The sequence below is a fragment of the Psammomys obesus genome, unplaced genomic scaffold (assembly GCF_907164565.1).
Source record: "Psammomys obesus unplaced genomic scaffold, mPsaObe1.curated_primary_1811, whole genome shotgun sequence".
NCBI lineage: Eukaryota > Metazoa > Chordata > Mammalia > Rodentia > Muridae > Psammomys > Psammomys obesus.
In genome coordinates, this window is record NW_026590172.1 from 519,801 (window position 1) to 547,622 (window position 27,822).

At 50.8% G+C, this 27,822-nt stretch overlaps 1 protein-coding gene across 3 annotated transcripts; it reads right to left on the reverse strand.

The window, feature by feature from the left end:
• Nucleotides 1-573: 573 nt before the first annotated feature.
• LOC129676277 (ras GTPase-activating protein 4) lies at nt 574-27,192 on the reverse strand. Of its 3 annotated transcripts, XM_055606606.1 has the most exons (21): nt 26,988-27,192; nt 21,537-21,593; nt 19,896-20,009; nt 19,457-19,518; nt 18,318-18,447; nt 16,745-16,826; nt 15,842-15,973; nt 14,642-14,733; nt 12,606-12,723; nt 12,186-12,336; nt 11,872-11,936; nt 11,499-11,611; nt 11,123-11,315; nt 10,870-11,007; nt 10,048-10,192; nt 9,423-9,589; nt 9,092-9,229; nt 7,615-7,750; nt 6,151-6,271; nt 2,380-2,444; nt 574-2,257 (listed from the first exon to the last, which is right to left on the reverse strand). In XM_055606606.1, exons 1-21 carry the CDS (start codon nt 27,050-27,052, stop codon nt 2,136-2,138), a joined length of 2,406 nt encoding a protein of 801 aa, XP_055462581.1. In that variant the 5' UTR covers nt 27,053-27,192; the 3' UTR covers nt 574-2,135. The 3 variants fall into 3 exon arrangements, with proteins under 3 accessions (XP_055462581.1, XP_055462583.1, XP_055462582.1); XM_055606607.1 differs by lacking the exons at nt 574-2,257; nt 2,380-2,444; nt 6,151-6,271; nt 7,615-7,750 and adding an exon at nt 10,542-10,731 and having other exon boundaries at nt 9,154-9,229; XM_055606608.1 differs by lacking the exons at nt 11,499-11,611; nt 11,872-11,936; nt 12,186-12,336; nt 12,606-12,723.
• Nucleotides 27,193-27,822: the final 630 nt, after the last annotated feature.

Here is a 27,822-nt window from a genome sequence, read left to right on the forward strand (position 1 = left end):
AAGGAAGATCAGGAGTTCAAGGTCATCCTTGGCTGTATAACAAGTTTGATGGCATCTGGGTTATATGACAAACCCTGTCTTAACTCTTCCAGAAAAAAACACATAATAATAATATTATTAATAATAATAATAATAGTAATAATAATACACCAGTTGAATTGGGAGCTGGACATCCCCTGAAGAGTTTAAGTTAGCCTGGGTATAGTGAGCCTGGGTATAACTCCACTTTGAAATAAAAAGCCGTCTTGACTGGGAGCTCAATTCAGGTACCTGGAAATATCACAGAATGTACACTTGGTAGAAAACAAAGTTAACTCTCCTAGCAACAGCCTCCAGGAAATATCACAGAATAAACACTTCATAGAAAATAGAGACAATCTCCCTGGCAATAATCAATGAGAACTGGTTGAAAAATTCTCCCCAATGTTTCAGATATAGTTTAGAATAATAGCCATTGTGATTATAGTTTAGGCAATTGTGATTCAGAGGTCACCTCGCCCCTCTAACTTTTACTTAATCCTGTAACATCAAGGCATGTCTCTCCCCCCCCCCCGCTATCATGGAAACCCCCTGCTCACAGACTTTCCCTTTAAGAACCCTGCTCACTCAGGGCTAGGGGTCCCACTTTTCTACTGCTGTGTCAGTGAGACTTGGGTCCTGAGTTTGATTGCTCTCATAATAAAGCTCTCTTGCTATTCCATCAAGTCGTCTCCTGGTGGTCTCCGAGGGTTCCGTGAACCTGGCATTACACCCCTTACTCCTTCCTCTGGCAGGAGCAGAACTGCAGCCAGGGGCCACTTCTGTGGCAAGGCTTCCCATTTAGGGACAACATAGAAGGAAGATGTTGGCTGAGTCTGTCTAGATCAGCTGTTTTCAACTGGTAGATCTTCACCCTTTTAGAGGTCAAATGACCCTTTCACTTAAGACCATCGGAAAACCTAGATATTTATGAGTTTCAACAGTAGCAAACAATTTTTTTCTAGACAGGGTTTCTCTGTTAAGAGAAACTTGTTAAGAGCCTTGGCTGTCCTGGACTTGCTCTGTAGACCAGGCTGGCCTTGAACTACAGAGATCCACTTGTCTTTGCCTCCCAAGTGTTGGGATTAAAGGTGTGCACCACCATGTCCAGCTAACAGTAGCACAATTTATAAAGTAGAAATGAAAATAATGTTATGGTTGGGGTCACCACAACATGAGGAACTATATTAGAAGGTGACAGCATTGGGAAGGTTGAGAAGCACTGCTCTAGATGGACACTTCCTGGGATTCTTTTTCTTCTAAGGCATGAATGAAGGCCCTGCCCACCCACACTTGAGAGCACTAGTCCATCATCCACAAAAGCAGCACAGCACATGGCCTGGGTATCATGGGGAAAGACAAGGAAATGACAGGGGCTCTACCCACTCCCACCCCAGTGACCCCATCCCCAATCTAGCTGCCCATCAATTGCAGCTCTGCATCCTTCTCTAACCTTAGCAGAGTGACTGGAAACTTGGCTTGGTAACCCATAGAAGATGAAAGGGGGCCCCGTGACCCTGTGCAGTCTGTAGGGATGCTCTGAACAAAGGGGCTTGCTGTGGTGTCCCAGCTTCTGGCTGGGAAGACCCATCGTGCTCCACAGTTTACAAAATGGAGGGGTGTGGAGAGGATCATGGGATAGCAGTTGGGAATCTAAACAGGCCTGGCCCCAGGAATAAAAAAATGACCTGCAGAAAGGCCATGCTGGTGACCCCAGTCCTTGGTCAAACCCCCATCCCCATATAGGGTCCCCTGAATTCATGCTTCCTTGGACCCCACTGCAACACGTCAGCACCTTGGCAGTCAGGGCACATTTATTAGTGGCAGCAGAGTACTGTGACACCCAACCTAGGAGGTCAGACAGTGGTGATGGCTGAGAGTGAGGCAATGCAAGGTGGACAACCTGGCCTCCTGGGGTTGGGTCTGTCCTTGGTGAAGACTCTGGGTCATGGGGATTACAAAAGCAGTAGATCTCCCAATGAAGCAAGTGCCACTGTTATCCCCCAATAGTTATGGACAAGGCCATGTTGGGCCACAGCCCTCACCAGGATGACTGGGACAAGGATCCTGAGCAGGTCAGGGATCTCCAAACACCTGACAGGGGCTTCATGGACACCTCACGTCTGTAGCTCTAGAAGTCGATGGGGCTCTCTGGGTGGTGGGCCAGCCAGGCTGGAGCTGTGGGCATCTTGAAGGTCTTGTAGCACATGAAACAGCTGGGCCAGTGGGTCCTCGGGAGCTGAGTGCAGATACATTGTGAGGTGGGCAGATATGGCTCCAGGGGTCCAAGAGAGGCCCTACCCATGTGTCCCTGTAGGCAGCTGAGGCCACCAACCCAAGTTCCAGGTGAAAAGGACCTACCTCCACCACGTCCTGTAGGTGAGATGCCTGTTTCTGTTTCCCCACTCAGTATCCGGTACTTCTCCCTGCAGAGGAAGGCAGCTTGAGGGCCAGCAGCCACACCTACCTTGCTGGAACTACTAAAGATGTCACATGGGCTCCCTGAGCTGGAGGTGGCTCTAGGGTACAAACAGATGCTTCCAGTCTACAAGGAATAAATACAGGCCCAGCTTCCTCTTTTCAACTTCCAGCCATATTCCTCTGCTGCCCACTATTCAAATATGGATAGGCCAGAAGCCTCCCCCATCCTCCACACCTTTTAAAGCTGTTCTCACCATACAGTCAAGCCTGATCTTGAAATTGCAATCCTCCTGTCTCAGCCTCCCTAGTGCAGGGGTACAGGTGTGACCACCATGCCTGGACAGAAAGCCAACAAACCAAGCCAAACTGTGTCACTCTGGGTTTGTAGAGACAGTGGGAAATAAGCCAAGTGAAGGTTCCCAAATGCCAGTTTTGGGAGGAATTTAGGTGTGGAGCTGGATTGAAAGAGCCCAGAGTTTTTTGTTGTTACTGTTTTGGTTTTTCGAGACAGGGTTTCTCTGTGTAGCCTTGGTTGTCCTGGATTCACTTTATTAGACCAGGCTGGCCTCACACTCACAGAAATCTGCCTGCCTCTGACTCCCTGAGTACTGGGACCACAGGTGTACACCACCACAGCTAGTTGAAAGATCCCAGTTTTGTTTTGTTTTTCTTCACAAGTATTCCTTCCACTGTGCTATACTCCTTGTTATTTTATGTTTCTTGTTTGTTTTGTTCTTGGGTTTTTTTGTGAGTGTTGTTTGTTTTTGATACATGGTCTTTTTTTTTTTTTTTTTTTTTTTTGATACATGATCTTACTATGTAGACCTCTCCTTCTCTGCTTTTCAAGTGCTGGCATTAAAAGCATGTGCCACCACACTTAGCTGTTTTGGTTTTTGAGACAGGGTCTTATATGTCCCAGGCTAATCTTAAATATAACAGAGGGGCTGGAGAGATGGCTCAGAGGTTAAGAGCACTGTCTGTTCTTCCAAAGGTCCTGAGTTCAATTCCCAGCAACCACATGGTGGCTCACAACCATCTATGATGAGATCTGGTGCCCTCTTCTGTTGTGCAGGCAGAATACTGTATAAATAATAAATAAGTAAATCTTTAAAAAATATATATATAACAGAGGAAATCCTTGAACTTCTCATCATCTTGCTTCTACCTCCAGAATGCTGGAACTATAGGTATGAGCACTGCACCTAGCTCAAAGGATTTTTGTTGTTGTTGTTTTCTTTGGGGGGGGGGGATAGGGGTATTGAGACACCGTTTCTTTGTGTAGCCCTGGCTGTCCTCAAAATGGCTCTGTAGAACCAGGCTGGCCTTAAACTCAGAGATCTGAATGCCTCTGTCTCCCAAGTGCAGAGATTAAAGGCGTGCACCATCATACCCAGATTTTAAAGAGTTCTTAAGAAGTTATTGTTTTATGTGTATAAGTGTTGTCTGTATGCATGAACATGTTTCTGCACCACATGCATGCATGCCTGGTACCCACAGAGGTCAGGAGAAGGTGCCACATCCTCCTGGAACTGGAGTTGTAGACAGTTGTGAGCCATCAGGTTGATGCTCTTAACAGCTGAGCCATCTCTCCTACACAAGCTTTTGAGAGAAGACGAAAACCCTGGAAGATCCCCGAGCAACAGGAAGGAGCTTTGAATCATCTACTCCTTTTGTGTAGCCCAGGAGAATGCTCTAGGGAGCTGGATGGCCTTAGTGCATTTTCCAGCCTGGCTCCTCCCAGTGGTTCAGTCAGTGGAGCCCAGATATCCTGTTCTGCAAAGCTGTTTTAGAAAGCAAGCTGATTTTACCCCCTAAGGTTTATAGTCAAGTCTAAAAACTTAATTAGCAAGATAGGCCAGGAACTCATAGAATTAGCTGAGGGTGAACCAGCTGAGTGTTCTGAGGCCATCTCCAGAAGGCTGGGAAGCTGGGGTCAAATTAGCACAGGAAGCAATTGTGGCCATGACTCCTCACACCCTAATAGGAGATGACCTCATGATGCAGACAGGCAGTGGGAAGGTGCTTTGGCCTCATTAGAAGAGAGGTAATGCAGGACCGGCAACGGCAACATGTTTCAGCAAGAAAAGCTGCTTGCTGCACAAGCCCATGGACCTGAGTTCAATCCCTGAGACCCACATTAAAGTGGAAGGAGAGAACTGACTCCATAAGTTGTCCTCTAACTCCACATGTAGAATACAGAAGCACATGCCCCCATGGACACACTATATAAACCCAAAACAATAATAAATAAAAAGAGATGACCAAGCTGGGTATGGTCACGCAAGCCTGTCACTTGAGCTACTTGAGAGACTGAGACAGTCAATCCTGGGATGTATTGCAAGACCCTAAGGACCAAGGAGACAGCTCAGTGGGTGTTTGCCTTGTATGAGAGAGAACCCTAGTTTGATTCCAGAATCCTTGTAAAAGAGTCAGGCATGGCAGTAAGTGCTTGTAATCCCAGGGCTGGGGAGGAGGCAAAGATAGGATTGCCAGGCAGCCAATCTTGTCAAAACAGTGATCTCAAGGCTAATCAGAGATCTTGTCACAAAAATACAAAAACAGCCAGGCAGCAGTGGCGCATGCCTTTGATCCCAGCACTTAGGAGGCAGAGGCAGGTAGATCTCTTGAGTTCAAGGCAAACCTGGTCTATAGAGTAAATGCCAGGACAATCAGGGCTACACAGAGAAACTCTGTCTTCAAAAACCAAAAACCAAAACCAAACACAGGAGGAGACTGGAGAGATGCCTCAGTAGTTCTCTTCCAGAGGGTCTGGGTTGGATTCCCAGTTCCACATATCAGGTGGCTCACAACCACCTAAAGACTCCGGTGGGATCCAGCATCTGGCTCCTGAAGGCACCTGCACTCATGTACACATCCTTGTACATAGATACACATACAGACACACAATTTAAAACAATTAAACTGAGCTAGAAACAAAAGGGCTTAGATGGCTGGAGAGTGGTTAAGAGTATACACTGCCCTTCTAGGTGACTGAGTTCAGTGCAGCGCTCACATCGGGCAGCTCACAATCTGCAACTACAGTTCCAAGAGGTCTCATCCCCTCCTGCGGCCCCCACAAACACCTGCACACATGTGGCATAGGGAGGTGTACACACATGAAAATAAAAATAAAGATTTTTTGTTTGTTTGAGACAAGGGCTCACTGTGCAGCCTTGGCTGGCCTCAAACTTGCTATGTAAACCAGCCTGGCCTCCAACTCATAGAAATCCTCCTACCTCTGCCTCCTGAGTGCTGGGATTAGAGGGCTGCATACCACACTTGGATAAAAGTAAATCTTAAAAACATTAAAAGAAGAAAGAAAAATAAAACATAAGAAAGTGGACAGCTGCCAGGCAGTGGTGGTGCATACTTTTAATCCCAGCACTCAGTAGGCAGAGGCAGGCAGATCTCTGTAAGTTCATGGTGAGCCTAGTCTACAGAGCAAGTCCTAGAACAACTAAGGTTACACAGAAAAATCCTGTCTAAAGAAAAAAAAAAGGCTGTCATTTGGCCGCTATACACATCCATACACATACGCACACCCACCCATGCATAGAAATGAACACGGAATCAAAGGCAAATGAAGCAAAACAGATACAAAGGACAGGGACCAATGGTCATGTAGCAACCCTCAGCCCCAATCCCAGTTGCAGGCCTCAGGTCAGCACATTCACTGAAACCATTCATCTGAGTCTCTGTGAGCCTCCTCACCGAAGAGCAGCCTCCACACCCAGCAGGTGCCTGAAGATGAGCTGAGCCTCAAGGTCATGGTCCAGTGGATCACTCCACTCCTGCAAGGTCACCCGAGAGTGGGTCTTGTCACATCCCAGATCTGGAGGCAGAGAGAGGGAAGATTTACAGTGGAAACATGCCCAGCTTCCTGGTAGTGCACAAAGGAGAAATCAAAGCTGGGAGGGAGACAAGGATTGATGAAGGGGCCACTAGGGGCTGGAGAGATGGCTCAGAGCACTGTCTGCTCATCCAGAGGTCCTGAGTTCCATTCCCAGCAACTACATGGTGGCTAGTGGCTCCCAATCATCTATACTGGGATCTGATGCCCTCCTCTGGCATGCAGGTGTGCATGCAAATAGAGCTCTCATATATGTAAAATTTAAAAACTGACCCTGGTTCTGCTTGTCCCTACCTACACTTATGGTTGCGGCAGATCATTTTGGCTTCAATTGCGGGACCACAGAGTACTATGGCAAGTGGGTGTCCTGTGGCGTTCAGGTCATGGGAGATGCTAGTCTTCTGGAAGGTCAGTCTGGAGATTGCCCTGAACCTGAAAGGATGGCCCTGAGCTCTCCCGCATTCAAACGAACTGGTCCTGCTACTTGCCAGCTCTGCCACCTCTGCCCACTGTCAGCCTCAGGTGTAGATGTTGTGGCTTAGCAGTAGAGCTGTTGCCTAGATTTCTCCAGTGAGCAGCTGAGGGCTGGGACGTGGCTCAGTGGTAAGGTGTTTACCTAACATGTTGGTGGCCCTGAGTTCCATATGCAGCAACACACGCACGCACGCACGCACGCACGCGCCCATGGATGCACGCACTCTAAGTCACAGGTTCTTCCCAGGAAAATGGGATCTCAGGTTGTCTCAGGGGCCACAGTGAGCCCCCACCATTGGGGGTGGAAAAGGTCTTGAAATTTCTAGAATTGATGGACGTGGTGTCACATGACTACAATACCAGGACTCAGGAAGGCTGAAAAATCGGCTCAGCAGTTAGGAGCAATGGCTGCCCTTCCAGAAGACCAGGGTTTGATTCCCAGCACCCACAAGGCAGCTCACAACTGTCGATTACTCCAGTTCTAGGGGATCTGACAAACTCTTCCTAGCTCTACAGGCACCTACACACACACACGGATATACATACATATACATAAATAAAATAAATTAAATCTTTATTTAAAATAAGTCTAAATCTTTTAAAAAAAGAAAATTCTAATGAGTTTCTATGGCTTGCCAGAGTATTCAGTGAACTGACTCACACTCATCACACACCACCAAACCACCTGGTCACAGATCTTTCTGAGCCTGGAGCACCTGCAGGCCTGGCTTTCCTTGGGCAGCTTTGCCATAGGCAAGCATGTGGCTTTCCAAATTTTAAGAACCCTCCTCCCAGCTTAGGACATGCTTGGGACAGATGCAGAGCAGAGGGACCAAGGCCAGCACGCCCACCTGTCTTGTTTTTCTGGTGACAGCAGCTCCACTTGTCCCCACGGAAGATGCCAGGGTGGTAGGACGCCAGGAGGCTTCTGTTGTCGATGCTCACTTTGCGCAGTGCAGACAGCCACTGGTTCAGCTCGTTCACACACTGCGGGGACAGCTTCTCGGAAGTCTACCTCACCCTCCTCCCCACAGTCACCCTCTTTGAGCTACTCCCCCAGCCCCTCACAAGCACTCTCCTTGATACATACAAGTTAGAGTAATCTGGGAAGAGGGAATTCAAATGAGCAACTGCCTCCATCAGAGTACTCTGTAGGGCATGTCCACTGATGTGGGCAGGGCCAACCCACTGTGGGTGATGCCAACTGTTAGCAACTGGTCCTAGGTCTTATAAGAAAGCAGGATGAGCAAGTCACGGGGAGCAAGCCAATAAGCAGCATTTCTCCGTGGGCACTGCTTCCTGTCCTCTGGTTTCTGTGCTGGGAGCCTGCCTGACTTCTCCTGATGACTGACTGCAAACTATATACCCTGTAATCCTTTCCTCACTGAGTTGCTTTCGTCACAGCCTTTATCACAGCAATAGAAACCTAAGACAACACACACCTTCAGTCCCTCAATGGAGGATTCTAGGCAGGTGTTCTACCTCTAAGCCACACCCCCAGATTCTATTGGACGAATCTGGGCAGGCGCTCTACCTCTAGGCCACACTCCCAGGCTTTTACTGGGGAACTCTAGGCATGTGCTCCATCGTTTTTCTTTTCATTCTTTTCTTTTTTTAAGATTCATTTATTTATTTTATGTATAGGAGTGCTCTATTTGCATGTATACCTGCATGCCAGAAGAAGGCATCAGATCACATTATAGATGTTTGTGAGCCACAATGTGGTTGCCAGGAACTGAATTCAGGACCTCTGGGAGAGCAGACAGTGCTCTTAACTGCTAAGCCATCTGTCCAGCTCCCCCCCTTTTTTTTCAGGACAGGGTTTCTCTGTGTAGCCTTGGCTGGCCTGGACTTGCTTTGTAGACCAGGCTGGTCTCGAACTCAGAGATCGGCCTGCCTCTTCCTCCCTGAATGCTGGGATTACAAGATTGTATCACTGTGCCCCGGCGTGCTTTCTCTCTCTCTCTCTCTCTCTCTCTCTCTCTCTCTCTCCCACACCAGAACATAACATTTTCAGTATTTACATTTGGGACCTAAGACATTGAATTTCAGGCTAGCCTGACCTACAGTAAGAGTCTAAAAAAAATTCAGATCAGAATAGGAAAAAGCAAGCTCTGAGTCACAGGGACCTGACTATTCCTCTAACCACAAACATACCTACATGTGGAGGCCCATGCATCTGGGACGCTATGACAACATACTCACACAGCCTGCAGTACCTAATGTGGCTGACAGAGGGCGAGGGAAAGATGGAGACAGTCCACATTCTACACCAGGATACTCCTGCAGCCCGCCCCCCTCCCCCAGATTGCCCTCCACAGGCCACACCTTGCACTGCAGGTAGACAGTCTGGGCCCGGCCAACATCATCTGCATAGATGACCTGCATGACGTGGGAGCTGCCAAAGCTCTTCTCTTCTACCTTCTCCACAGCCCGGATGCTGGCGAGCTTGATGAAGACACTTTTCTGGGGCAGCCAGGAAAAGGAGGCTGAGGGGACTGGGCTAGGCTGCTCTACTTCCTTCTCTACATCCCCAGGCTGGCTTTTAACGGTCTGTACAGTTGAGGCTGATCTTGAACGCCTGATCCTCCTGCTTCCACCTCCCAATTGCTAGGATAATTAACGAATACGCATCATCCCAGTCTCCCTGCTCACCCACCTTGGAGCTGGCTGTCTTTGAGAAGCTGAGGGCTTCAGTGGTAAGGGAGAAGTACAGTTTCTTGAAGGAGGACGCAAGAGGGCCTTTGCCTTTGGTCCTGTGGATAAACAGCGGTCCCTCCTTGACAGGCGGTGCCTGGGAGTTTAGTGCCCGCTGTAGGTCCAGCTCTGAAAGCAGGTAAGAAAACAGAAGAGCGTTGCTAGCAAAGGGGAGGGAGAGACTAGGGGAGAAGCTAAAACCGGCTGGCGTAGAGTCAAGGGGAGGGGCTAAGGCAAACCGGATGCTGCGATTAGAAGTGGGCAGGGCCCTGTGTGAAGAGGGTTGGTGATGAAGCTCGGTTGGTGGAGTGTTGCCTAGTATGGACAGACCCTGGGTGAGATTTGCAGCACCACATAAAACCGGGCTTGGTGGCTCAGCCCTTGGGAGGTGGAGACTAGCGGGTCATAAGGTTTAAGGTTATCCTTGGCCGTGAGTTTGCGGGCAGCCTTGGGTTAGCCTGTCTCAAAACGAAAAAACGTCAGATGGGAAAAGAGAGGACTCATTTAGTCCCGTTTGGCAGGGCGGTAGGCGGGGTCAGGAAACTTGCACAGAGGCTTTGGGCATGATTTCGTAGGAAGGTCCTTGCCTTCCTTTTCTTCTATGTCTATGAGCTTGGTGATGAAGTCCTTCATCTGCACCACGCCCTGGCGCACAGTGGGCTGTAGTGGTTCCATCCATGCCTCTTTGGCCCTGGAGACCGCCGTGTCCATATTGCCTACAATCTGGACCGCCTAGGGATGACAGCAAGAAGCACAGAGCTTTGGGGAGACAACAGTCCACCCATGGCTGCCTACCTCAATCTAGCAGCAGAGACCAAAGCTGAGGAGGCAAAAAGGCCTTACTGCGGTTCCATGGAGGAGTCAGGGATGCATGCTTTTTGATTCTTTCAACACCTGATAACTTGGAACCAACATTTCTGCTTTCGTCTGCAAGTCTGTTTAATTATCGTTGTGTGTTGTATGGGGTGTGCCTGGTGTGTGTGGGACTCAGCTGGTTGGTTTGTGGAAGTTTCTCTCCTTACATCTCGTAGGCTCCAAGGATGGAACTCATGTCACCAGGCTAGGCAGCAAGCATCCTTACCTACTGATCCATTTTGCTGGCCCTGCAAGTTTCTTCCTAATATCAGAGAGCTGCAATGCTGGGCAGATGCAGGCCTGGGAATAAGAACTGCATTGGAAGACTCCAGTTCACTAGACAGGCGTTGGGCTTTCTTTGTCTCTTTAGGTTTGGATGGTGCTCTCAAGAAATGATCACGAGGATGCTTTGTAAACTGTGAAGTGCAATGCCATAGAGTACCAGTGGCCAGGCTGCAAGACCTTCCTAGTGCCTACTGGTGCGACACTGTGGAGTAGTACAGGGCCCTTTTGCAACCTAACTGGTCTTCCCACCCCAGTCTGCAGGCCCACACCTTGGCCAGCAGAAGTAGCGTGCGGCTGGTACGGGCATCTGCGTGTCGCTCTCGCAGGTGGAAAAGCTTGGGCGACAGGATAGCGGGAGAGAAGAAGCGAAGGCACAGGAAGCTGGTGACAGCAATGAACGGTACGTTCTGGAAGGGGATGGAGAGTAGAGACTAGTCAAGAAGCATGTCTGTCTTCCGAGGACTACATCCCACAGGATTCCCTTTCTCTCCCGGCCTTCAGCTCTGCGGTCAGGGGCCGCACCTGGTGCTGGGCGGTCGGGAAGCGCTCCCGCACGCGCTGGAACAGCTGCCGGAAAGTGGCGCGGACCACAGCTGGGCACGCGCGAACCGAGCGGCATATTGCGCTCAGCAGCGCCATCAAGTGAGTACGCAGGGTGTGTGCGCTCTGCTCCAACACCTCATCTTCCGTCTGTGGGCGATGCAGTCCAGAGCACCTGCATGGGATTAACCCTCAGCCTGTCATAGTCAGCACTTGCGAATTCATGGAGGCGGGGGACTACTCGGACATCAGACACAGAGAGAAAGGACAGGTGGACCAAAACAGAAGGAACCATAAACACTTCTACACGGGGCCTGATTCCGTACAGTTATGCACCCAGCGATTACCCCGGCCTCACCCTACATCCTTAACTTCCACTTTGCTGGGGTCCAGCTCCACGTACTTCTTCTCCTGGAACACTCTGTCAATGATGGGACCCAGGATGCCATGCAAGTATCGCATCCCTGCCACCTGGGGGCCACCATAAACCGTACTAGTTAACCACCCTGCCTGCCGTTGGATTGGAATATTGACTTAGCTTTGGGCCCGATGCACAATTAGGGTGACTCAATGTACTTCTCCACTGAAAGTGTGTCTACATGCATGCATGAATAAATGCATAGATAGATGAATTAATAAGTGGATGATGAAAAATTCTGGCCTTCTAGGGCCCTAGACATAGAACTACTCTCCATGGATCTGAGGTCTGTAAGATGACCATGCAACCTCACCTTCAGAAAGGACTCCATGGATTTTGAGGCCAGAGAATTGCTCCGGAAGATGGTGTTGGCCTCACCTACAAGCAGAAGTTCTAGTAGGCAGGGAGCTGGGATGAGGCTTTAGGGGCAGGAGGACAAAGGACCCATGAGATGGGGTCGTTTAGTGCCCAGCAGTAAATGACCTCAACATTTCCCACCTGCCCCACTTGGACTGTTGGTTCTTTTTAGGGAGGGGGCGGCCTCGCCTGCATTTTAGAGGGGCCCAGTCAATGTGCTAATGAGGGCCTCTTCCCACCCTTCCTGGGACAAGTCCTCCTAGGCCTCACTGGTACGGCTCAGCTCCAGCTGAAAGAGCAGGTCCAGAAAATCCTTGGCCAGCCCCTGCCCCAGGAAGAGCTTGAGCAGGGTAGTGGCCACTTCCTGGCGACACTCAGCACTAGCTGTCTCCTCGATGATAGAAATCAGCTGTCCTGGGCCCTGCAGGAAGAGGCAATGCTCATCTCGGCCCTGCAGGGAGCAGCAGGAAGAGGCAGGGCTCAAATCCACAGGGAAACCTGAAGCTCCCCAGGGTTAAGACCTCAGAGCACAATGGGAAGGTTGTTTGGGTACAGGGTGGGGTCCTTTGGACATTATTTAATGCCCTCCCAGCCCCAGGAGTCAGTTTATTGCTCTGCAAAATGGGTTCAGGACAGGCGAACTACTCAACTAACCATGGATGCCTTCAGTTTCCCATAGGGTCGCCTCACCTGGGTGCCCAGCTTCACCTCCTGGCACAGCAGTTGTATGAGAGGCTGGTAGAAGATGGATGGCAACACTGTCTCATCCCACAGCCGCACCTCCAACTGCAAGGAGCCCAGGTTGCCCCTGGAATGGGCAGCCTGTGATCTCTCCACCAGGGACTCAGTTCTCCTGGGCCATGTCCACTCACAAAGGCTCAGGCTTTTCCCCTTTGAAATCGGCCCTGCACTCTCTTTGCCCATGTCCAGCAGCTGCTCTGCAAACCTCTCCCGACAGCTCTGCCTTTCCGTGTCCCTGTCTGGAAGACCCTTCTTGCCGTATTGTCCAAAGAACCACCACCCATTTTCAAAGCCTAGTTCCTTCCTGCCTCCTGATTCCAGTGTACTATGGGAATCCACTTGGGGTACACCAAGCTCTCATATTCCACATCATCAACTCCTAAACACCATCACTTCACCTGTATGCTTTACCCAGGAAGCAAACTGTTAACCTGCCAGAGCAATATAGACTCAAGTAAGACGGGTGACATCCCATAGTAAATCTAACTTCCAGGATTTCTTACTGTGACTCCCCTTGGGAGGACCCTGACTAAGGCTTAACTCCTTATGGCTCTCACTATCCTCTACACATAGCTGACGTGCGCATACTGCCCAGTGCACACCTCATGTGCTGAAGCCTTCAAATCTGGCCTAGACTGCTTCAAGACAAATGTCCTGGGCTGGGCACACCCCTGGCCACCTGCCCCCACCCTGAGAAGAACACGGATGAGGGATGTGGGACCTTCCTCAGGAATCCAAAGCTCAGTCAGGCAGTGGGTGTGAGAGCCAAAGAATTTTCTAGATGGAGCCAGCAGATAGAGCAGAATAAAAAGACAAGACACCAAGTTAAATTTGCATATGTTTAGTATCAGTGTGGCTTGAATACTGAGTGATCCTTTTTCTTGTTTGAAACAAGGTAGCCTTGTAGATTCAGGCTAGCCTGGAACTCTACATCCCCCTGACTCAGCCTCCTGAGTGCTTGGATTCTAGGTGTGAGCCACCTCACCTAGCTCACAGTCTTACATTAAAAAGATATCCCCAGGACTTAGATGAAGCTCAGTAGTAGAGTACTTGCCTAGCAAAATAAATCCTTGGGTTTAATCCCCAGTGTGCCATATAATCCCAGTACTGGGGAAGGCCAGCCTGGGCTACATGAGACCCTGTTTCAAAAAAATAAAAAAAACTAATCGGGTGTGGTGACACATGCCTTTAATCCCAGCACTCTGGGAGGTGAGGCAGGTGATCACTGAGGCCAGCCAGGTCTACAAAGCAAGTCTTGGACAGCCAAGGCTACACAGAGAAACCCTGTCTCAAAAACAAACAAAAAATAACTATTTATCTGAAATTTAGTTTTGAGATAGGGTCTTGCTCTATCAAACCAAGTGGCCTCCAGTTCTAAAACTGGGGTTACAAGTGTGTGTCACTCTGTTTGACTCCAGCTGCCCCATTCATGTGGCGTGTGGCACTTACACATGCCACAGTGAATGTTCAGAGGTCAGACATAGCTTCAGAGTCTAGGTTACCTGAGCCATCTGACAGCACAGGTGTTCTAGTGTTTAATTTTTATCTTCATGGTGCTGGGTGTCAAACCCACAGCCTTGTGCCTACAGGGCAGGCCCTCTACAGCTGGTATATCCTCAGCCATGCCCTGCCTTTCACATGGCAACTCTATTTTTGGAGACTCTTGAAGAAGGAAGGTTCAGAGTCACGGCTCTGAGGCACTCTCTCTAGGGACTAGAGATCTGCAAGGAAGCCCTTTAAAGGGAAAGGATCTGAGCACTTATTCCAGAAAGCAACAGGGCATAAGAACAGGAGATCCATGCACAACAGTGCGCTCAGAGGACAAGAGTGTATATAAACAGAGCAGCGAGTTCCCACCCGGATGAGAAAGATGCTGTCATGGTGAGCAAAGAATGAAGGACACTGGAGCTATGTATTCTTGGCCCCTGAGTAATCAACCATCTGAAGCATCCCCCGCCCCTCCAGGGCCCCACAGAATCACTCACTGGCCTCTTTGGCTTTTGGACTGGTCAGGCTGCAGCTGGAACCAGCCTTCTTCCTGCTGGGCTGAACACAGTCTCTGGACGTTGACCACCACCTGAGTAAAGGGCAGATCAGGGCTGGAACACTCAAGTCACCTGCTGGCCAAGTACTGGTCTTTTTTTTTCCTGAAGTTAGGGATAGAACCTAGGGCCTCACAGATATTAGGCAAGCATTCTACCACTGACCCACACCCCAGCCCCTTACTGGCAGGGGCTTCTACCACTGAGCCAAGCTATCAGCCAACAATAACTGTGGTGGCTATTCTTGGTTGTCAATTTGACTACATCTGGAATTATCTAAAACCCCAAAATGGAGGGCATATCTGTGTGGGGTTTCTCTTAATTTGAAGTGGGAAGATCTACTTTTGGTTTTTTTGTTTCTCCTTGTAGCGCTATCTGTCCTGGAACTTCCTTTGTAGACCAGGCTAGCTTTGAAACTCAGAGAACCACTTGCCTCTGCCTCCTGAGTGCTGGGATTAAAGGAGTGTGCTATCACACCCAGCTAATTTCTTTTTTAGGATAGGGTAAGAGATACTCCAGGAACTACTGATCCTCCTGTCCCCACCTCCCAAAGTTGGAACTGCAGATATGGGCCACCAAGCCTGGCTTGTTGTTTCATTTGTTGAGACAGGATCCTGCTTTGTAGTCCAGGGCGGCAATTTGCACCCATTTGCAGTAATCCTCCTGCCTCAGACTCCCAAGTTCTGGGAGTACTGCTATGCCTGGCTTACTCTCCGCCCCAGGGTTTTACTGTAGTCTTCCTGTCTTGCTGTCCTCAAACTTGGAGATCCATCTGCCTCTGCCTCCCTGAGCGCTAGGATTACAGGCGTGCACCACTTTGCCTGGCTCCTGGCTTACTTTTTGAGACAGTGTCTGCCTAAATTGCCCAGGCTGGCCATGAATTCAATCTGTACTCCTGGGGTCTTGAAATGGAGATCTTGCCTCAGCCTTCCAAATATCTGGGATGACAGTTCTGTACCACTAGGCCTGGCTTTGATTATTGGACAGAGGAGGACCTTGAAAGGGTCCCAGAGCACCAGAGCAGCCTGCTGGGAGCAATCCCAACGTTACTGTCTGAGAAAGTGGGTGGTGTGGCAGGGATGGACGCCAGACACTGCAGGTGATGCTGTAGCCTGGACAGGTGGGGGTGGGACTGGTGCTTACTTTGCCTAGAAAGTCATTCCGGCTGACAAGATCCCAGTCCCAGGCCTCCACCAACAGCGCTCCTATGGCTCCCTCCTCCAGCTCAAATTCAAATGTCTCGTTCCAGCGTGGGTAGCAGGATTTCTTCACCACCTGCTCCAAAAGGGATAGTGGACGCGGTTCACAGGGATACCCAGGGCATGAGCATGGCACCTCCCCTGGCTCTGTACTGGTGTTTCCAGGTCCAACTAGGAGTGGTGGAGCAAGACCGTCACTCCAGCTACTCAGGAGGCAAGAAGACTGAAAGTTCAAGGCCAGTCTGAGCAACTGAGTGAGACTCTTACTTCAGAAATAAAAATGAATACCTTAAAGTTATGAGTAAGGAAAATAAGAATTCCAGGTGACACCTCAGTCCTCATTGCTAATGTGAGACTATATGTACATATATATATTTGTTGTTTTGATTTCTTTGTGTACCCTTCACTGTCCTGGACTCTCTTTGAAGACCAGGCTGGCCTCGAACTCACAGTGATCCACCTGCCTCTGCCTCCCTGAGTACTGGGATTACAGGCATGTGCCACTGTGCCTGACTGTGAGACAAACTTTTGAGTGGGTGATGGTTGCCCCTAAGGTGGCCCACCTACAAATAAAGAAATATGAGGCATGGCTCAGTGGTAGAGCATTTGCCTAGCATGTTCTGGATCCAGGATTCATCCGATGTATTGAAGGAATATTTCATAAGAAATCACACACCTCACCAAGGGGAAACTGAGATGCAGAGTGGATACAGGACTCATCTAAGGCCACACAACAAAACAGAGGCTGCACTGAGAACCCAGCTCTGGACAAGCTCCCCCAGGCCATCTGTCCATCTTCAGGATAATGTTCACAGAGATAAGATCCACCCCGCTCCAGCCTCCTCACCGAGGTCTCCTGGGTCTGGCCATTGTAGTACACTCGGACGAAAGGGTCAGATGCTCCATTCCGGTCTTTTGGGGCCAGGTCCCTGGTGGTGAAATGGGGACAGGGAATTACTGCTTCTGCAGTTTGCTTGCAGTGAACTGAACAGGAAAGGCTTGGCTCATCCAGGGTTGCATGCTGGTTGACTGGGTGGCAGCTCTCTCTCCCCCCCACTAAGATCACTCATAGCCTCCTTGCCTACTAGCCAAGTCCCTGAGGTGAAGTCTCCTGACTGAACAGCTGCAGAGACATAGCTGTGCCTGAGTCGGCTCACTGAAGAGAAGGCAAGAACAGCTGGGAACTATACAGCACTCAGGAGGCTGAGGAGGAGGATTGTGAGTCTGAGGCTAGTCTGAACTAGGATACATAGCAGAACTGTCTCAGAGGGTGGGCATTAGGTCACCCCTACGAGATTTGCTAAGAAGAGACTCATGTGGCTGCAGTTCTTGGAGCAGAGGACTAGGAGATGATTCATCAAGGTTGGGGAATGTTGGGGACACCTATTTCTGTTTTATCCATCTTAATGAATTGGAATGTGTGTGTAACTGTTGGCCCCATGGTCCTGAGGTTGGGTACTATATGCAACCTGTTCACCTACGTACAAGCCAGTGCCAGAGGCAGCCTGGTACCAGGCAAGGAGGGTGGATGGAGGTAGATGGGAGACAGAGAGAAGAATGGGGGGAGGCAGGTAGGTTGTGGTTCAGTTGTTCCTCATGGCTCCAGCCTCAGAGCAGAAAATAAAGCTGGGGTCAGCCGCAATAGATCCTAAGTGTCCATCATGCAACACACACCCCTCCATTTGCCAGAGAGACCACTTCCTCCCAGATGGGCTAACTGCCTCAGGCTAAGGGGCATTTTCTGTTTCTTTTGTGGAACTGGCTGGCTGGAGGAATTGGCTGCCCACTGGCCCCAATGGTGGACTAGAGGGACTGTCCCATCCACACATTCTGTCTGGACATGTCACCCCCCCCAGCACACACACAGACACAGACCCCCCCCCACAGCATACACATGCACAGATATGCCACACAGAACACACACATATGCACATGTGAACACACACAGGGGAAGTTTAAAACTGGGGCTGGCAGTATAGGGAAGGAAGACCAGACCCAGCATTCAGACACTGGTGTCCAAGGGTGCACACGATAGCCAGGGGTGGTGGGCCAGCCTAACCCTAACCCTTTAATCTCTTTAGCACTCAGGGAGGCAGAGGCAGAGGCAGAGGCAGGTGGATCTCTGTGAGTTTGGGGCCAGCCTGGTCTACAGAGAGAGTTCCAGGATAGCCAGGGCTGTTACACAGAGAAACTGTGTCTCAAATTACTAACAAAACATACAAACAAAAAAGAAAATTCGGGTTAAGACAAAAGATTATTGTGTTCCTGAAGGCTACATCCTTTAGACAGGTCACTCAGGCAGCGTCTCAGCATCTCGATAGCCAGGCCGTCTTTTGAGAGTAGCCTCGGGTGGGAGGAGAAAAAAGAGCCTGGACCTCTACACCCCTACATTCCCACCCCCCTCCCCCAGCCCATCTCACCTGGCCTCAAGCACTGAGCAACGCAGCCGGCTGGCATGGGTTCCTGGCACCACCTCCAGGCGCAGGTGGATCTCTCCCTGCACCTCCTCATTGGGGTCCACCTCCATCAGGTGTGTCCATCCACTGAACCCTGCAGGGCTTCATGTCAGTCAAAGATGGGGGGCCCACATCCACTTTTACCCTGAGACACACCTGCCATCCTATAGCCCCTCCACCAGCTCCTTGCGTCCTCTGCATATTTCCAGTGCCAGGTGGCAGAAACTGAGGCTCAGAGGCTGAGCAGCATTGGAAGAGCTGTGTTGTGCCCATTTCAGCTAGGCTAGCTGGCCAGTGAACTCTTGGGATCTTCCTGTCTTTCCCAGACAATGCTGGAGTTGTAGGCACAAGCAGCCATGCTTGTTTTTTTAATTCTGGGATCTGAACTCTGGTCCTCTTGCTTTCACAGCAAGTGTTCTTCCTCATTAAGCCAACTCCCTAATCCCTTCCCTTCTATTTTCATCATGAAGCAGGGTCTCATGTAGCCCAGACTGCCCTCACTCACACTATGTATCTGAGAATGATCCTCCTGCCTCTACCTTCCCAACACGAGGATTACAGGCATACACCACCACACTCATTTTTTGACTGGAATTTAAGTCAGTGACCCGGTTCTAAGCCTTCATTAACATTCTTGGCTCTGATTGCATACTCCTGACCCTCACTGGTTGTGGAAATGTCCACTCTATCCTTAGTTATCCCACCATGAAACATGAGAACAGTGGCTCCCTTCAGGCTACTGGAATGATAGTCTGAAGACCAGATACGGGACCCACGGACAAGGAAATGTGTGCACTGGGGGCACCTGGACAGCTGAGGCTGTATCAAGCAAGGCCGCTGGCCTGGCTGTGTCAGGAGACTCAGTGAGTCAGCAGAGCCTGCCACCCCCTCATCCCTACCCTAGCCTCACAGACAGAAACAGGTGTGTGCACCAGGAAGCCATGGGATGAGTCAGAGGCTCAGAAGGCAGAGCTCAATGGACCCAAGAGCACCTGGGCTCAACCATCTGAAAAGTCCAGAGAGGTCAAGACCTCTCTGAAGTTACACAGTAAGACTTGAGCAGGGCTGAAACCCCCAAATGGTGTGCAAGAGGGGCATCTTACCCTTTGGGTGAGAGGCTAGCATATCCCTCGTGAGGCAGACCTTTCCAATAACATCGTCCCGGCTAGGATTGGAGATAGAGTCAGAGTTGAGCCATGGAACCAGCTTCCCTGGAGCCCAGCAATCTCGGCCCCACCCTCCAGGAAGCCATCAGTTGCAGGATAGCACAACAGAGCAGAACAGAGGACTCATGTGCAGGCTGTGTACTCCCAGGATACATGATATGTTTCTGCATGTGAGATCTACAGCGCACCACCCTCATGACCTCTGGGTGCCCACTTCATAGCTCATGTCACAGTGCACAGCTGTATGCACATATACATGTGCATACATACGTGTGCTTTCCCCAGCCCCTTTGGACATCCCCCACCAGGCTACAAAGAGACAGCAGTCACAACAATGGGCACATCCTAGTCCAGCTGCAGGGCAGGGCAAACTTACCTGAGGGCATCCTCATCCATGACGTAGAAGGCCACCGTGTGGAATGTTGGGGGTAAATGCACTTGATACTCCTCACCCCAGAAGGGGCACAGGGTCTTCCACACAGTAGCTGTCCTATAGGAGAAGACCCTCAGGACCTGGTCAAGCCACCACCACATTCTTTGCATCTAGAACTTGTTAATCACATTGGCTCAGAGTAAGATGTTTCCTTCCCATCTTCCAGTCTTTAATGTTGGCCTCCTGTCCTCTCTGGATAGGACATGAACTATTACTGTACACTTAGGGATACTGACCCCACAGTTGACAGTAGCTGATCTCGGGGAGTGGGGCAGAGGAGGAGCATGGACACCCTCCCTCTAGAACAGAGCTGTCAGTCAACTCATGGGATTCAATAGGGTGCATGGTTTGAGGGGAGCTGAAGTCACAGGGAGTCCAGATGGAAGCTCAGGGGGTCACCCCAACTACTTCTCAGAGAAGTCAGGAGGAATGGAATGTTGTGTCCTCTGTTTCTGTCTGTTTGGGACACTCAGAACTACCACATCCCTCTTCCTGCTCACTGCTCATGGGTTAGGCTCAGCTTGCCAAGGTGTTAGGGGTCAGCAATGGCTGCCCAGTCAGGTATGCATCACGGTCCAGTAAGTCTGATCATGAACTTTAGTGGATGGTGTTTGGATGAGGGACAGGATGGGAGAGCAAACACCAGTCTATGGTGTTGGAGTTGGCAAAACTGCTTATTGGGTGAAAGAGCTTGCGCCCAGCCTGGTGGCCTGGGACCCACATGGTGGAATAAGAGAACCAGCTCCTGTAGAATACCCTCTGACCTCCACCTACCAGATGTGGCACACTCTTCCTGTATCCTTAAACAAGTAAATGAATGTAAATAGATCTTAAATCAGAGAGTTGGTGGGAAGGGCATCCAGAGGAAATAGCCCTTTGGGGCTTGAAGAACATTTTTATTAGAAATAATCTTAGTGAGAGAGTCTCTCAGAGAGAGGGGCCCTGGAAGTCAGAGCACAACAGTATTCTGGGGTCAGCCAAACTTCATTTCCAGTCCGGGTTTGTCAGCTCCTTAGGTGTGAGGCCCTGGACAAGTTACCTAGTCTGAGCCTTAATTTCTCTATCTGTAAATGGGAATTAGTGATACAGTATCCATTGTGATGAATTCCAAGGAAGACTTAGCTGGGAGACTAGCGGAGATTGTGTTATAATTACTCATCACTATGTCTCTCTGGGTGGTAAAGTTTGCAGAGAAGGACCCAGGCAGGTGACAGTTGCTTGCCCGCAGGGCAGTCGATAAGGACCATTTTGAAGTCTACGACTGATAGGACCCATTACAGGTGGGTCTTTCTCAGCTGAGACAGCATGAGAATCCCAGAAGGATTAGGAACTCCCAGACAGCCTGGTGTGGTGTAACCCCAGCACTCTGGGGAAGCAGAGGCAGGAATATCTATGTAAGTTCGAGGTCAGCCTGGTCTACAAGGTGACTCCAAGATAGCCAAGGCTACACAGAGAAACTCTGTCTTGAAAAACAACAACAAAAAGGAACGCCTAGCCTTCATCCATGTCTTCCGGAAGGAGCAGGTGGCTGGATGAGGGAGGTCAGCCAGTCCTAGAGCCCTAGAGGAAGAAAGCAGTCAGTACCTGATGATGGATTCATTGTCCACTTTCACGATGCAGTAGGGGTCGCTGCTGCCCGTGCTGCAAGACAGAAGGGCAAGGGACAGGTTTGGTTGGCAGCCTGATGGGGACAAGGCTGAGTGGACGGAGGGGGACTAGGGTGGGAACCTTGCTGGGATCAGGGATAATCTGAAGGAGGTGTGAGGAAGGCCAGGGACACTGAGGGCAGGGCCTAGGACAGAAAAATTTGCTGGAGGCGGGGACTGAGTGGGTCTGAAACAGTGCTAGAGAGGCTTGGGAGGGGGTAGGAGAGGGAAAGTGCTGGGTATGGGGCACCGTGAAGGGGAGGGGCTGACGGGAGGCCTGGAGGAGGGGCTGCAGGACAAGTCTGAAGAGAGTGGAATCACTATAGGCAGAGGGCTTTTGTGGAAAAAAAAAAAAAAGGAGCTGGGCGGGGCTTGAGAGACCATCAGGGGTTGGAGCGGAAATAGGGAAGCTTTCCGCTAGTGGGGCTGGAGGGAAGCTTGTTGTTGGCAGGGCTTTCTAGGTGCGGGGCTTAGGGCAACTTTAGCCTTGGAAGGAAGCCCTCACAGAGCTTATGGGGAGGGGTAGGGTCTGGGAGGACTGGCAGCTCCCAGGCAGCGTCCCTTCCTCTGCCGGAGAAGGCATCCCCAGAAGACAGTGGAGACCTAGGCACCGTCCTCAGGCTGCAGCCCAGAGGCTACAGAACACGAGGCCCTGGAAGGAGGATGAGAAGAAAAAGAAGGCCCTTCACTGGGCTTTCCGGAAGGTCCATACTCCGTGCTGAGGCCTGCCACTCACTGTTTCGTCTTCACCCTTTGGCTTGGTGCCAAAACAGTCTCATCAACAAGGGCCAGGCATCTCCCATCACCTCCATCCTCCACACCAAACATCCCTGTAGGTTTCTCTCTGAGCCTTTACCCTGCTCTCCGTGCTGCATGGGACAGCCTTCTCCTGTATGAACCCTCCCCTGCCTCAGAGGCAGTAGGACTCCCCTTGAATGAAGCAGCCATCGCCCTTGCTACACTTTGATCCTCCGTACCCCAGGCCTGGCAGATGTGCACCTACCCGCCACTGTCTCCCTACAGGGCAAGGTGGGTGAGTACCTTCTCTTGCTGTTCAGCACAGGACTTGGCCCAAGACAGGGGCCTAGTGTTTATTGAATGAATGAATGAATGAATGAATGAATGAATGAATGAATGAATGAGTGAGTGAGTGATCGATCCTGGAAAAAAAGGGCTGGAGAATGCAACCTCAGAATTTCCCATATATCTATACTGTGGGGCTCATGAATTTGTGAGGGTAGTGGGCAAAAAGAGGATGTATGTTTGTCGTTCATAAAAAAGGAAGTGCGTTTGAAGCTAGGGGAATTCCGATTCCAACTCTACTTCTCCATTCTTTTTTCAGATGCTGGGGATGGATCTGCCTCCCCCCCGAATTGTAGCTAAGGGCCCTAGGACTGTCATTGGAAGATTCTAAACAAGTGCTCATGCTGCTTTGCTGTGCCCTTTCTAAGCCAGGGTCCTACTGATGAGCCACCTCCCCAGAGACCCTCACTGGGGATTCTAGGGTTGCCTCTGAGCTATGCTCCCAGTCCCAAACTTCCTAATTTTCTTTTTCTTTTTTTTTTTTTTTTTTGGTTTTTCAAGACAGGGTTTCTCTATGTAGCCTTGGCTGTCCTGGCCTGGCTTTGTAGACCAGGCTGGCCTTGAACTCACAGAGATCTGCCTGCCTCTGCTTCCCTGAGTGCTGGGATCACAGGCTTGCACCCCTGCCCCGGATGAACTTCCTAATTTTCTAAAGGGGCCCTTGAGGCAGGGATGCCACTGGGATCAAAAGTCCACTGCACACCCCCACCCCCAAATCCAAAACACAAAAACAAAATAGAAAATATCTACCCAGGCTGTTTGGTCTTGGGAAACTGGGAAGTATGACCACGTGTAGTCTCTGAGACATCGTTAATTTGGGCATTCAAAGCCATAGGTTTTGGTGCTGTTTCAGACTCTTAGTCCATGTGACGGATCACAGAAGTCCTCTCTGCTCCAGCGAGTTACCCTCCAGCATCTTTAACTTGCATTGCACCAGCCCAAAACGGAAAGATCTCAAGCCTCAAGCAATCCTGGGCTCCAAAGCACACCCCAGAAACAGCATGTATTAATTTTTACAAAGAGTTTGAGCAAGGTTCAAAGATCATTGCCTGGCGAAGGTGACACGGACATCTTTAGGTTGTGTTTTTTATCTAAAAATATTTTTTTATGTGTGTGTGTGTGTGTGTATCTTGTGGGTATGTGCGCATGTGATTGCCAGTTGGATCCAGAGGAGGGTGCTGGATCCCTGGTTCTTGAGTTACACACCCTACGTGGGTGCTGGGAACTGAACTCAGGTTTTCTGCAAGAGCAGTAAGCATTAGAAACCACGGAACCACCTCCAGCCTCTGGAGAACAGTCTTTCTGTTCTTTCCTTTATGAGACAGCTTCACATTCTGCAGTTCAGCCTAGTCTCAGACTTTTGATGCTGCTGCCTCAGCCTCCTGAGTGCTTGGGTAACAGGCATGTGTCATAGGGCCCAGCTTCTTTCTGGGCTGTGGCTCACCAGAGGGTCCCTGCTGCCTAGCTACTGCTCCCTATATTACAGGTTCCTTGGGGTGGAGAACCTTCCTTTTTTAAAAAAATTATTTTACGTTTATTAATGTTCTATCTTCATGTACACCCATATGCCAGAAGAGGACATCAGATCTCAATATAGATGGTTATGAGCCCCCATGTGGTTGCTGGGAATTGAACTCAGGACCTCTGGAAGAACAGCCAAGTACTCTTAACCACTGAGCTAGCTCTTCAGACTGAGAACCTTCCTTTTTGCTGCAGCCTCAGTGCTGCCTTGCTGAATGAATGAGTGAATACCCAAATTAAGGCAGGACCAATTGTAGCAAAAGCTCAGAGGCAGAAACATAACCTGGTGGGCTGAATAGTGAAGACTGTGAGAAAAGACCCAAGGGTGGGAGGAGACAGTGTGGAATGGACAGATCTCCAGTGTAAAGAGTGGGGCCTAGTAGCAGTCCAGGGACCTGTTGCTTACCAATGCTCTCCACCCTGGTAAGACCTATGGAAGTGGGCCCTTCTTCCACCACCCTTCCTCAAGCCTGTGGCCACTGGCCCAGTCTGGCGACTTGTAGGCCTCTATATTTAGGGCCTTGGCACTTTCTAGACTGGAAGAGGAAAGAGAGGGCAAACCCTGAAATAGCCTAGGCTTGTCCCCAGGGCTACAGACAGGGGATGAGCCAGCAGGGCACTGGTCAGCAGGAGACTCAGCTTTTTACCCAGCTGACCCAGGTCCCCAGGAATGGAAGGTAGGAGTGAGTGGGCAGAGGCAGAATCAGAACACTGCTCACGGTGGCAGCTGAAGAGAATCAATCTCACAAAGGGGTGGCAGTGGTGGCAGCACTCATATAATGTCATACACCTTGGGATGTAGAGGAGGGAGGACGGTGAGTTTGAGGCCAGCCTGGGATACATGGTAAGGTATGTATCCTGATGGTGCCGGGAAGGCCAAGACAATGAGTCACAGTTTCTGCCCTCCGAGTTGTCAGGGACTGGCAACTTCTGGAGGCTTCTACGAGGTGACCAAAATGTCCAAGGGCAAGAACAGGACCTGAGAACCCTTCCCACAGTCGCTAGGATAAGCCGGCGATAGGAAGTTAGAGAAAGGCAATGTAGGATGAATAGGGGTTTGCTGAGGAGGTGGTTCTAACAGGAATGTCAGAGGGTCTTTAGTATTTAAAAGCAGGACTGATCAGGAGAGAAGCCCAAATGTGGGGATCGGCATTTATGAGATAGCTCAAGAAGCAATTTTGAGGTCAGAGCAATGCATTCAGCCAGCCAGCATGTGCAAGTACGGGGATGGTGATGGGGTGTAAGCAGAGATGAGTGGGGCAGGCTGAGAAGCAGGGCCAGGAAAGAGCTTCCAGAGTTAGGACCCACAGGACTGGGCGGGCCCCTCTCCTTGAGGTGGAGACCTCTTCCCAGAATCCTAGAGCCTAAGCTGTGCCTCTGGAGCTAGGCCTCAGAGCCAGCTGCTGGCAGGGAAGGGGAGGAGGTGACAGACGGAAGGGGCTGCTCCTCCTAGCAGACACTAGCTAGAGGAAGCCAAGATGACCTGGTTTACCAGTGCCCAGGGAAGTGAGGGAGGGGCCTGGAGGGCTGGGTAGGGGGGCTGGGAAGGCCTGGGGGACCCCAGAGACCCCTTGTCAGAGCTCATCTAGCCCCCACACTAGGGACCTAATTCCCACTGGCGCCCATCTCCTTTTACGCACAGAAACCCACCTTGAGTCTGCCCACCCTCCTCGCTCCTCGTTGCCATGGCAACTGCTGAGCTAGCCTCTTCAGGCCCAGGGGGCCTTGAACTGGAACGCTCCAGGCGCTGAGAGTGCTCGGCGAGCCCGCCCGCCCCCGCTATTCCGGGCTTCTCCATTCTCTGCAGCCAGGAACCCACCGCGGACCCGGAGCGGACTTTGAACCCTAGGCCTCTGCTGGACGCCTTTCTTTGGTTTTACGATTTTCTGTTCTAGATGCTAGGATTTAAGGCAGCTGGTTCACAGAAAGGGAAACTGAGGCTTTTCAAACTAAAACTGCGCATAAGAATGCCAGGAGGCACATTCTAGGAGTCAAGCAGTTGATGCCGCTAATCTACTGAAAATAGAGGGACAGAAGGGTGTCTGAAAGCTTCACAAATCTGGTCAGGGATCAGAGGAAGCTTTATTAAAGATGGCAATGCCAGTTAGGAGCCCGAAACTCAAGACCTTGTTTTGACACCTTTAGCTAACATTTCGTGTCTGTAGGCATCGGTTTTCTAATCTGTAAAATGATCCGAGGAGAAATGCCTCGCAGGAAGTGATTAAAGGGAGCGTTCCCGCAAAGTCGGGGGACACTCTAAATCCTGCCTCTTTGCCTCACTCCTGCTCGCCTGACCTGCCCCCTCCCCTACTTTTCACACCTGCATTCTTTGCCCAAATGAACAGCAAGCAAGTCCGGCGGACAATTCTTGGGGTTTATTATCGGTTCCAGAACCACAGGGAAATAGCCCTCGTTTTTGAGGGGCACTCCGCCCCTTTCAGCCACACCCTGGGCAGTTCTCACTGCGATGCTACTCCCGCGCCAGATTCAGTCCTTTAAAAGCGCTGGCCCCCTATGAACCTCGGTTTATTGCCTCTCCCAGGTGGAGAAGCCCTCTTCCCTGTCTCCAGCCCTCCACCTACTGCTTCCCCCTCCAACCCCTGTCAAACACCCACAGCAAATCTCACTGTCCCCATTTTCCTAGCCAACCCCCCTCCGTGGCTGCACATGCCACACCCTCTCCGCTGCTCTCCTTGTGGGGAAGCCCTAAAGACCCCCGCACAGGCCAAGTGTATAAGAGGAGATCCTAGTAAAGTTGGGGTGGCCACCCGTATCCGCTACTCACATGTCCTTGGCGGGTAGATTTTTCCCTTCGACGATTCGAATAGACAGCGAGCTGCGCTTGGCCATTGCGAGTCGGCGACGTGGAAGCCTGGCAGGGAGGGATCCGGACGCCTGGGTCCCTTCCCGGGTCAGCGGGAGTGGCACCGCCGGCCGGCGGGTGCAGAGGACAAGGAGGGGAGCTCTGGGGCCGAGGGATCCTCGCTACTCCATTCACCCCTCCCCGCCAGAGGGGCGGGGAGACGCTGCATGCGGGACCAATCAGCGGCTTGGATGACCAGGATGGACGTGGCTTCTGCGGCCCGCGGCCCTCATTGGTCGCCTGGAGCGGGGAGGGGCGGGGCCTGCTTAGAGGCGCCGTCGCAGGCGCCCGGAGACCCCGCCGCCGCTTGGATCCCTCGTGAGGCAGGTTATCCCTGAGGGAGGGCCGAGGCTCACGGAGGGACCTGAGAATGTGTTCTAGAACATGCAGTTTGGGAGGACGTGCAAAAAGGAGGTGTATTGTCCACCAAGCCGGGATCACCCCGGCCACCCGTGGGGTGTGACACACGCAGGAAGCAACTTGGTAGTGTTTCTGACAGGCTTGGCTCTGTTCATCTTTTAAAACGCTTTACATTGCTTGATTGACTGACTGTGGGGGCGTAGCCTACGTGCCATGGCCAAGTGGAGGTCAAAGGATAACCCGTGGGAATCCGTTCATTTCTTCCACCGAATGGTTCCCAGGGATCAAACCCAGGTCGTCAGGCTTGGCACAGGAAACTATTCACTGAACCATCGTCCCTGACCCACCATGTGAGAAACAAGGTCTCTCAATGGCTTGAAACTTACCCAGTAGTCTA

Coding starts and splice junctions, on each gene's coding strand:
- LOC129676277 (XM_055606606.1), bottom strand. CDS start 27,052: ATGGCCAAGCGCAGCTCGCTGTCTATTCGAATCGTCGAAGGGAAAAAT. Junction 16,827..18,317: donor TGCTCAGTGCTTGAGGCCAG/GTGAGATGGGCT, acceptor TTTCACCACCAG/GGACCTGGCCCCAAAAGACC. Junction 14,734..15,841: donor GGAATGACTTTCTAGGCAAA/GTAAGCACCAGT, acceptor CCCTTTACTCAG/GTGGTGGTCAACGTCCAGAG.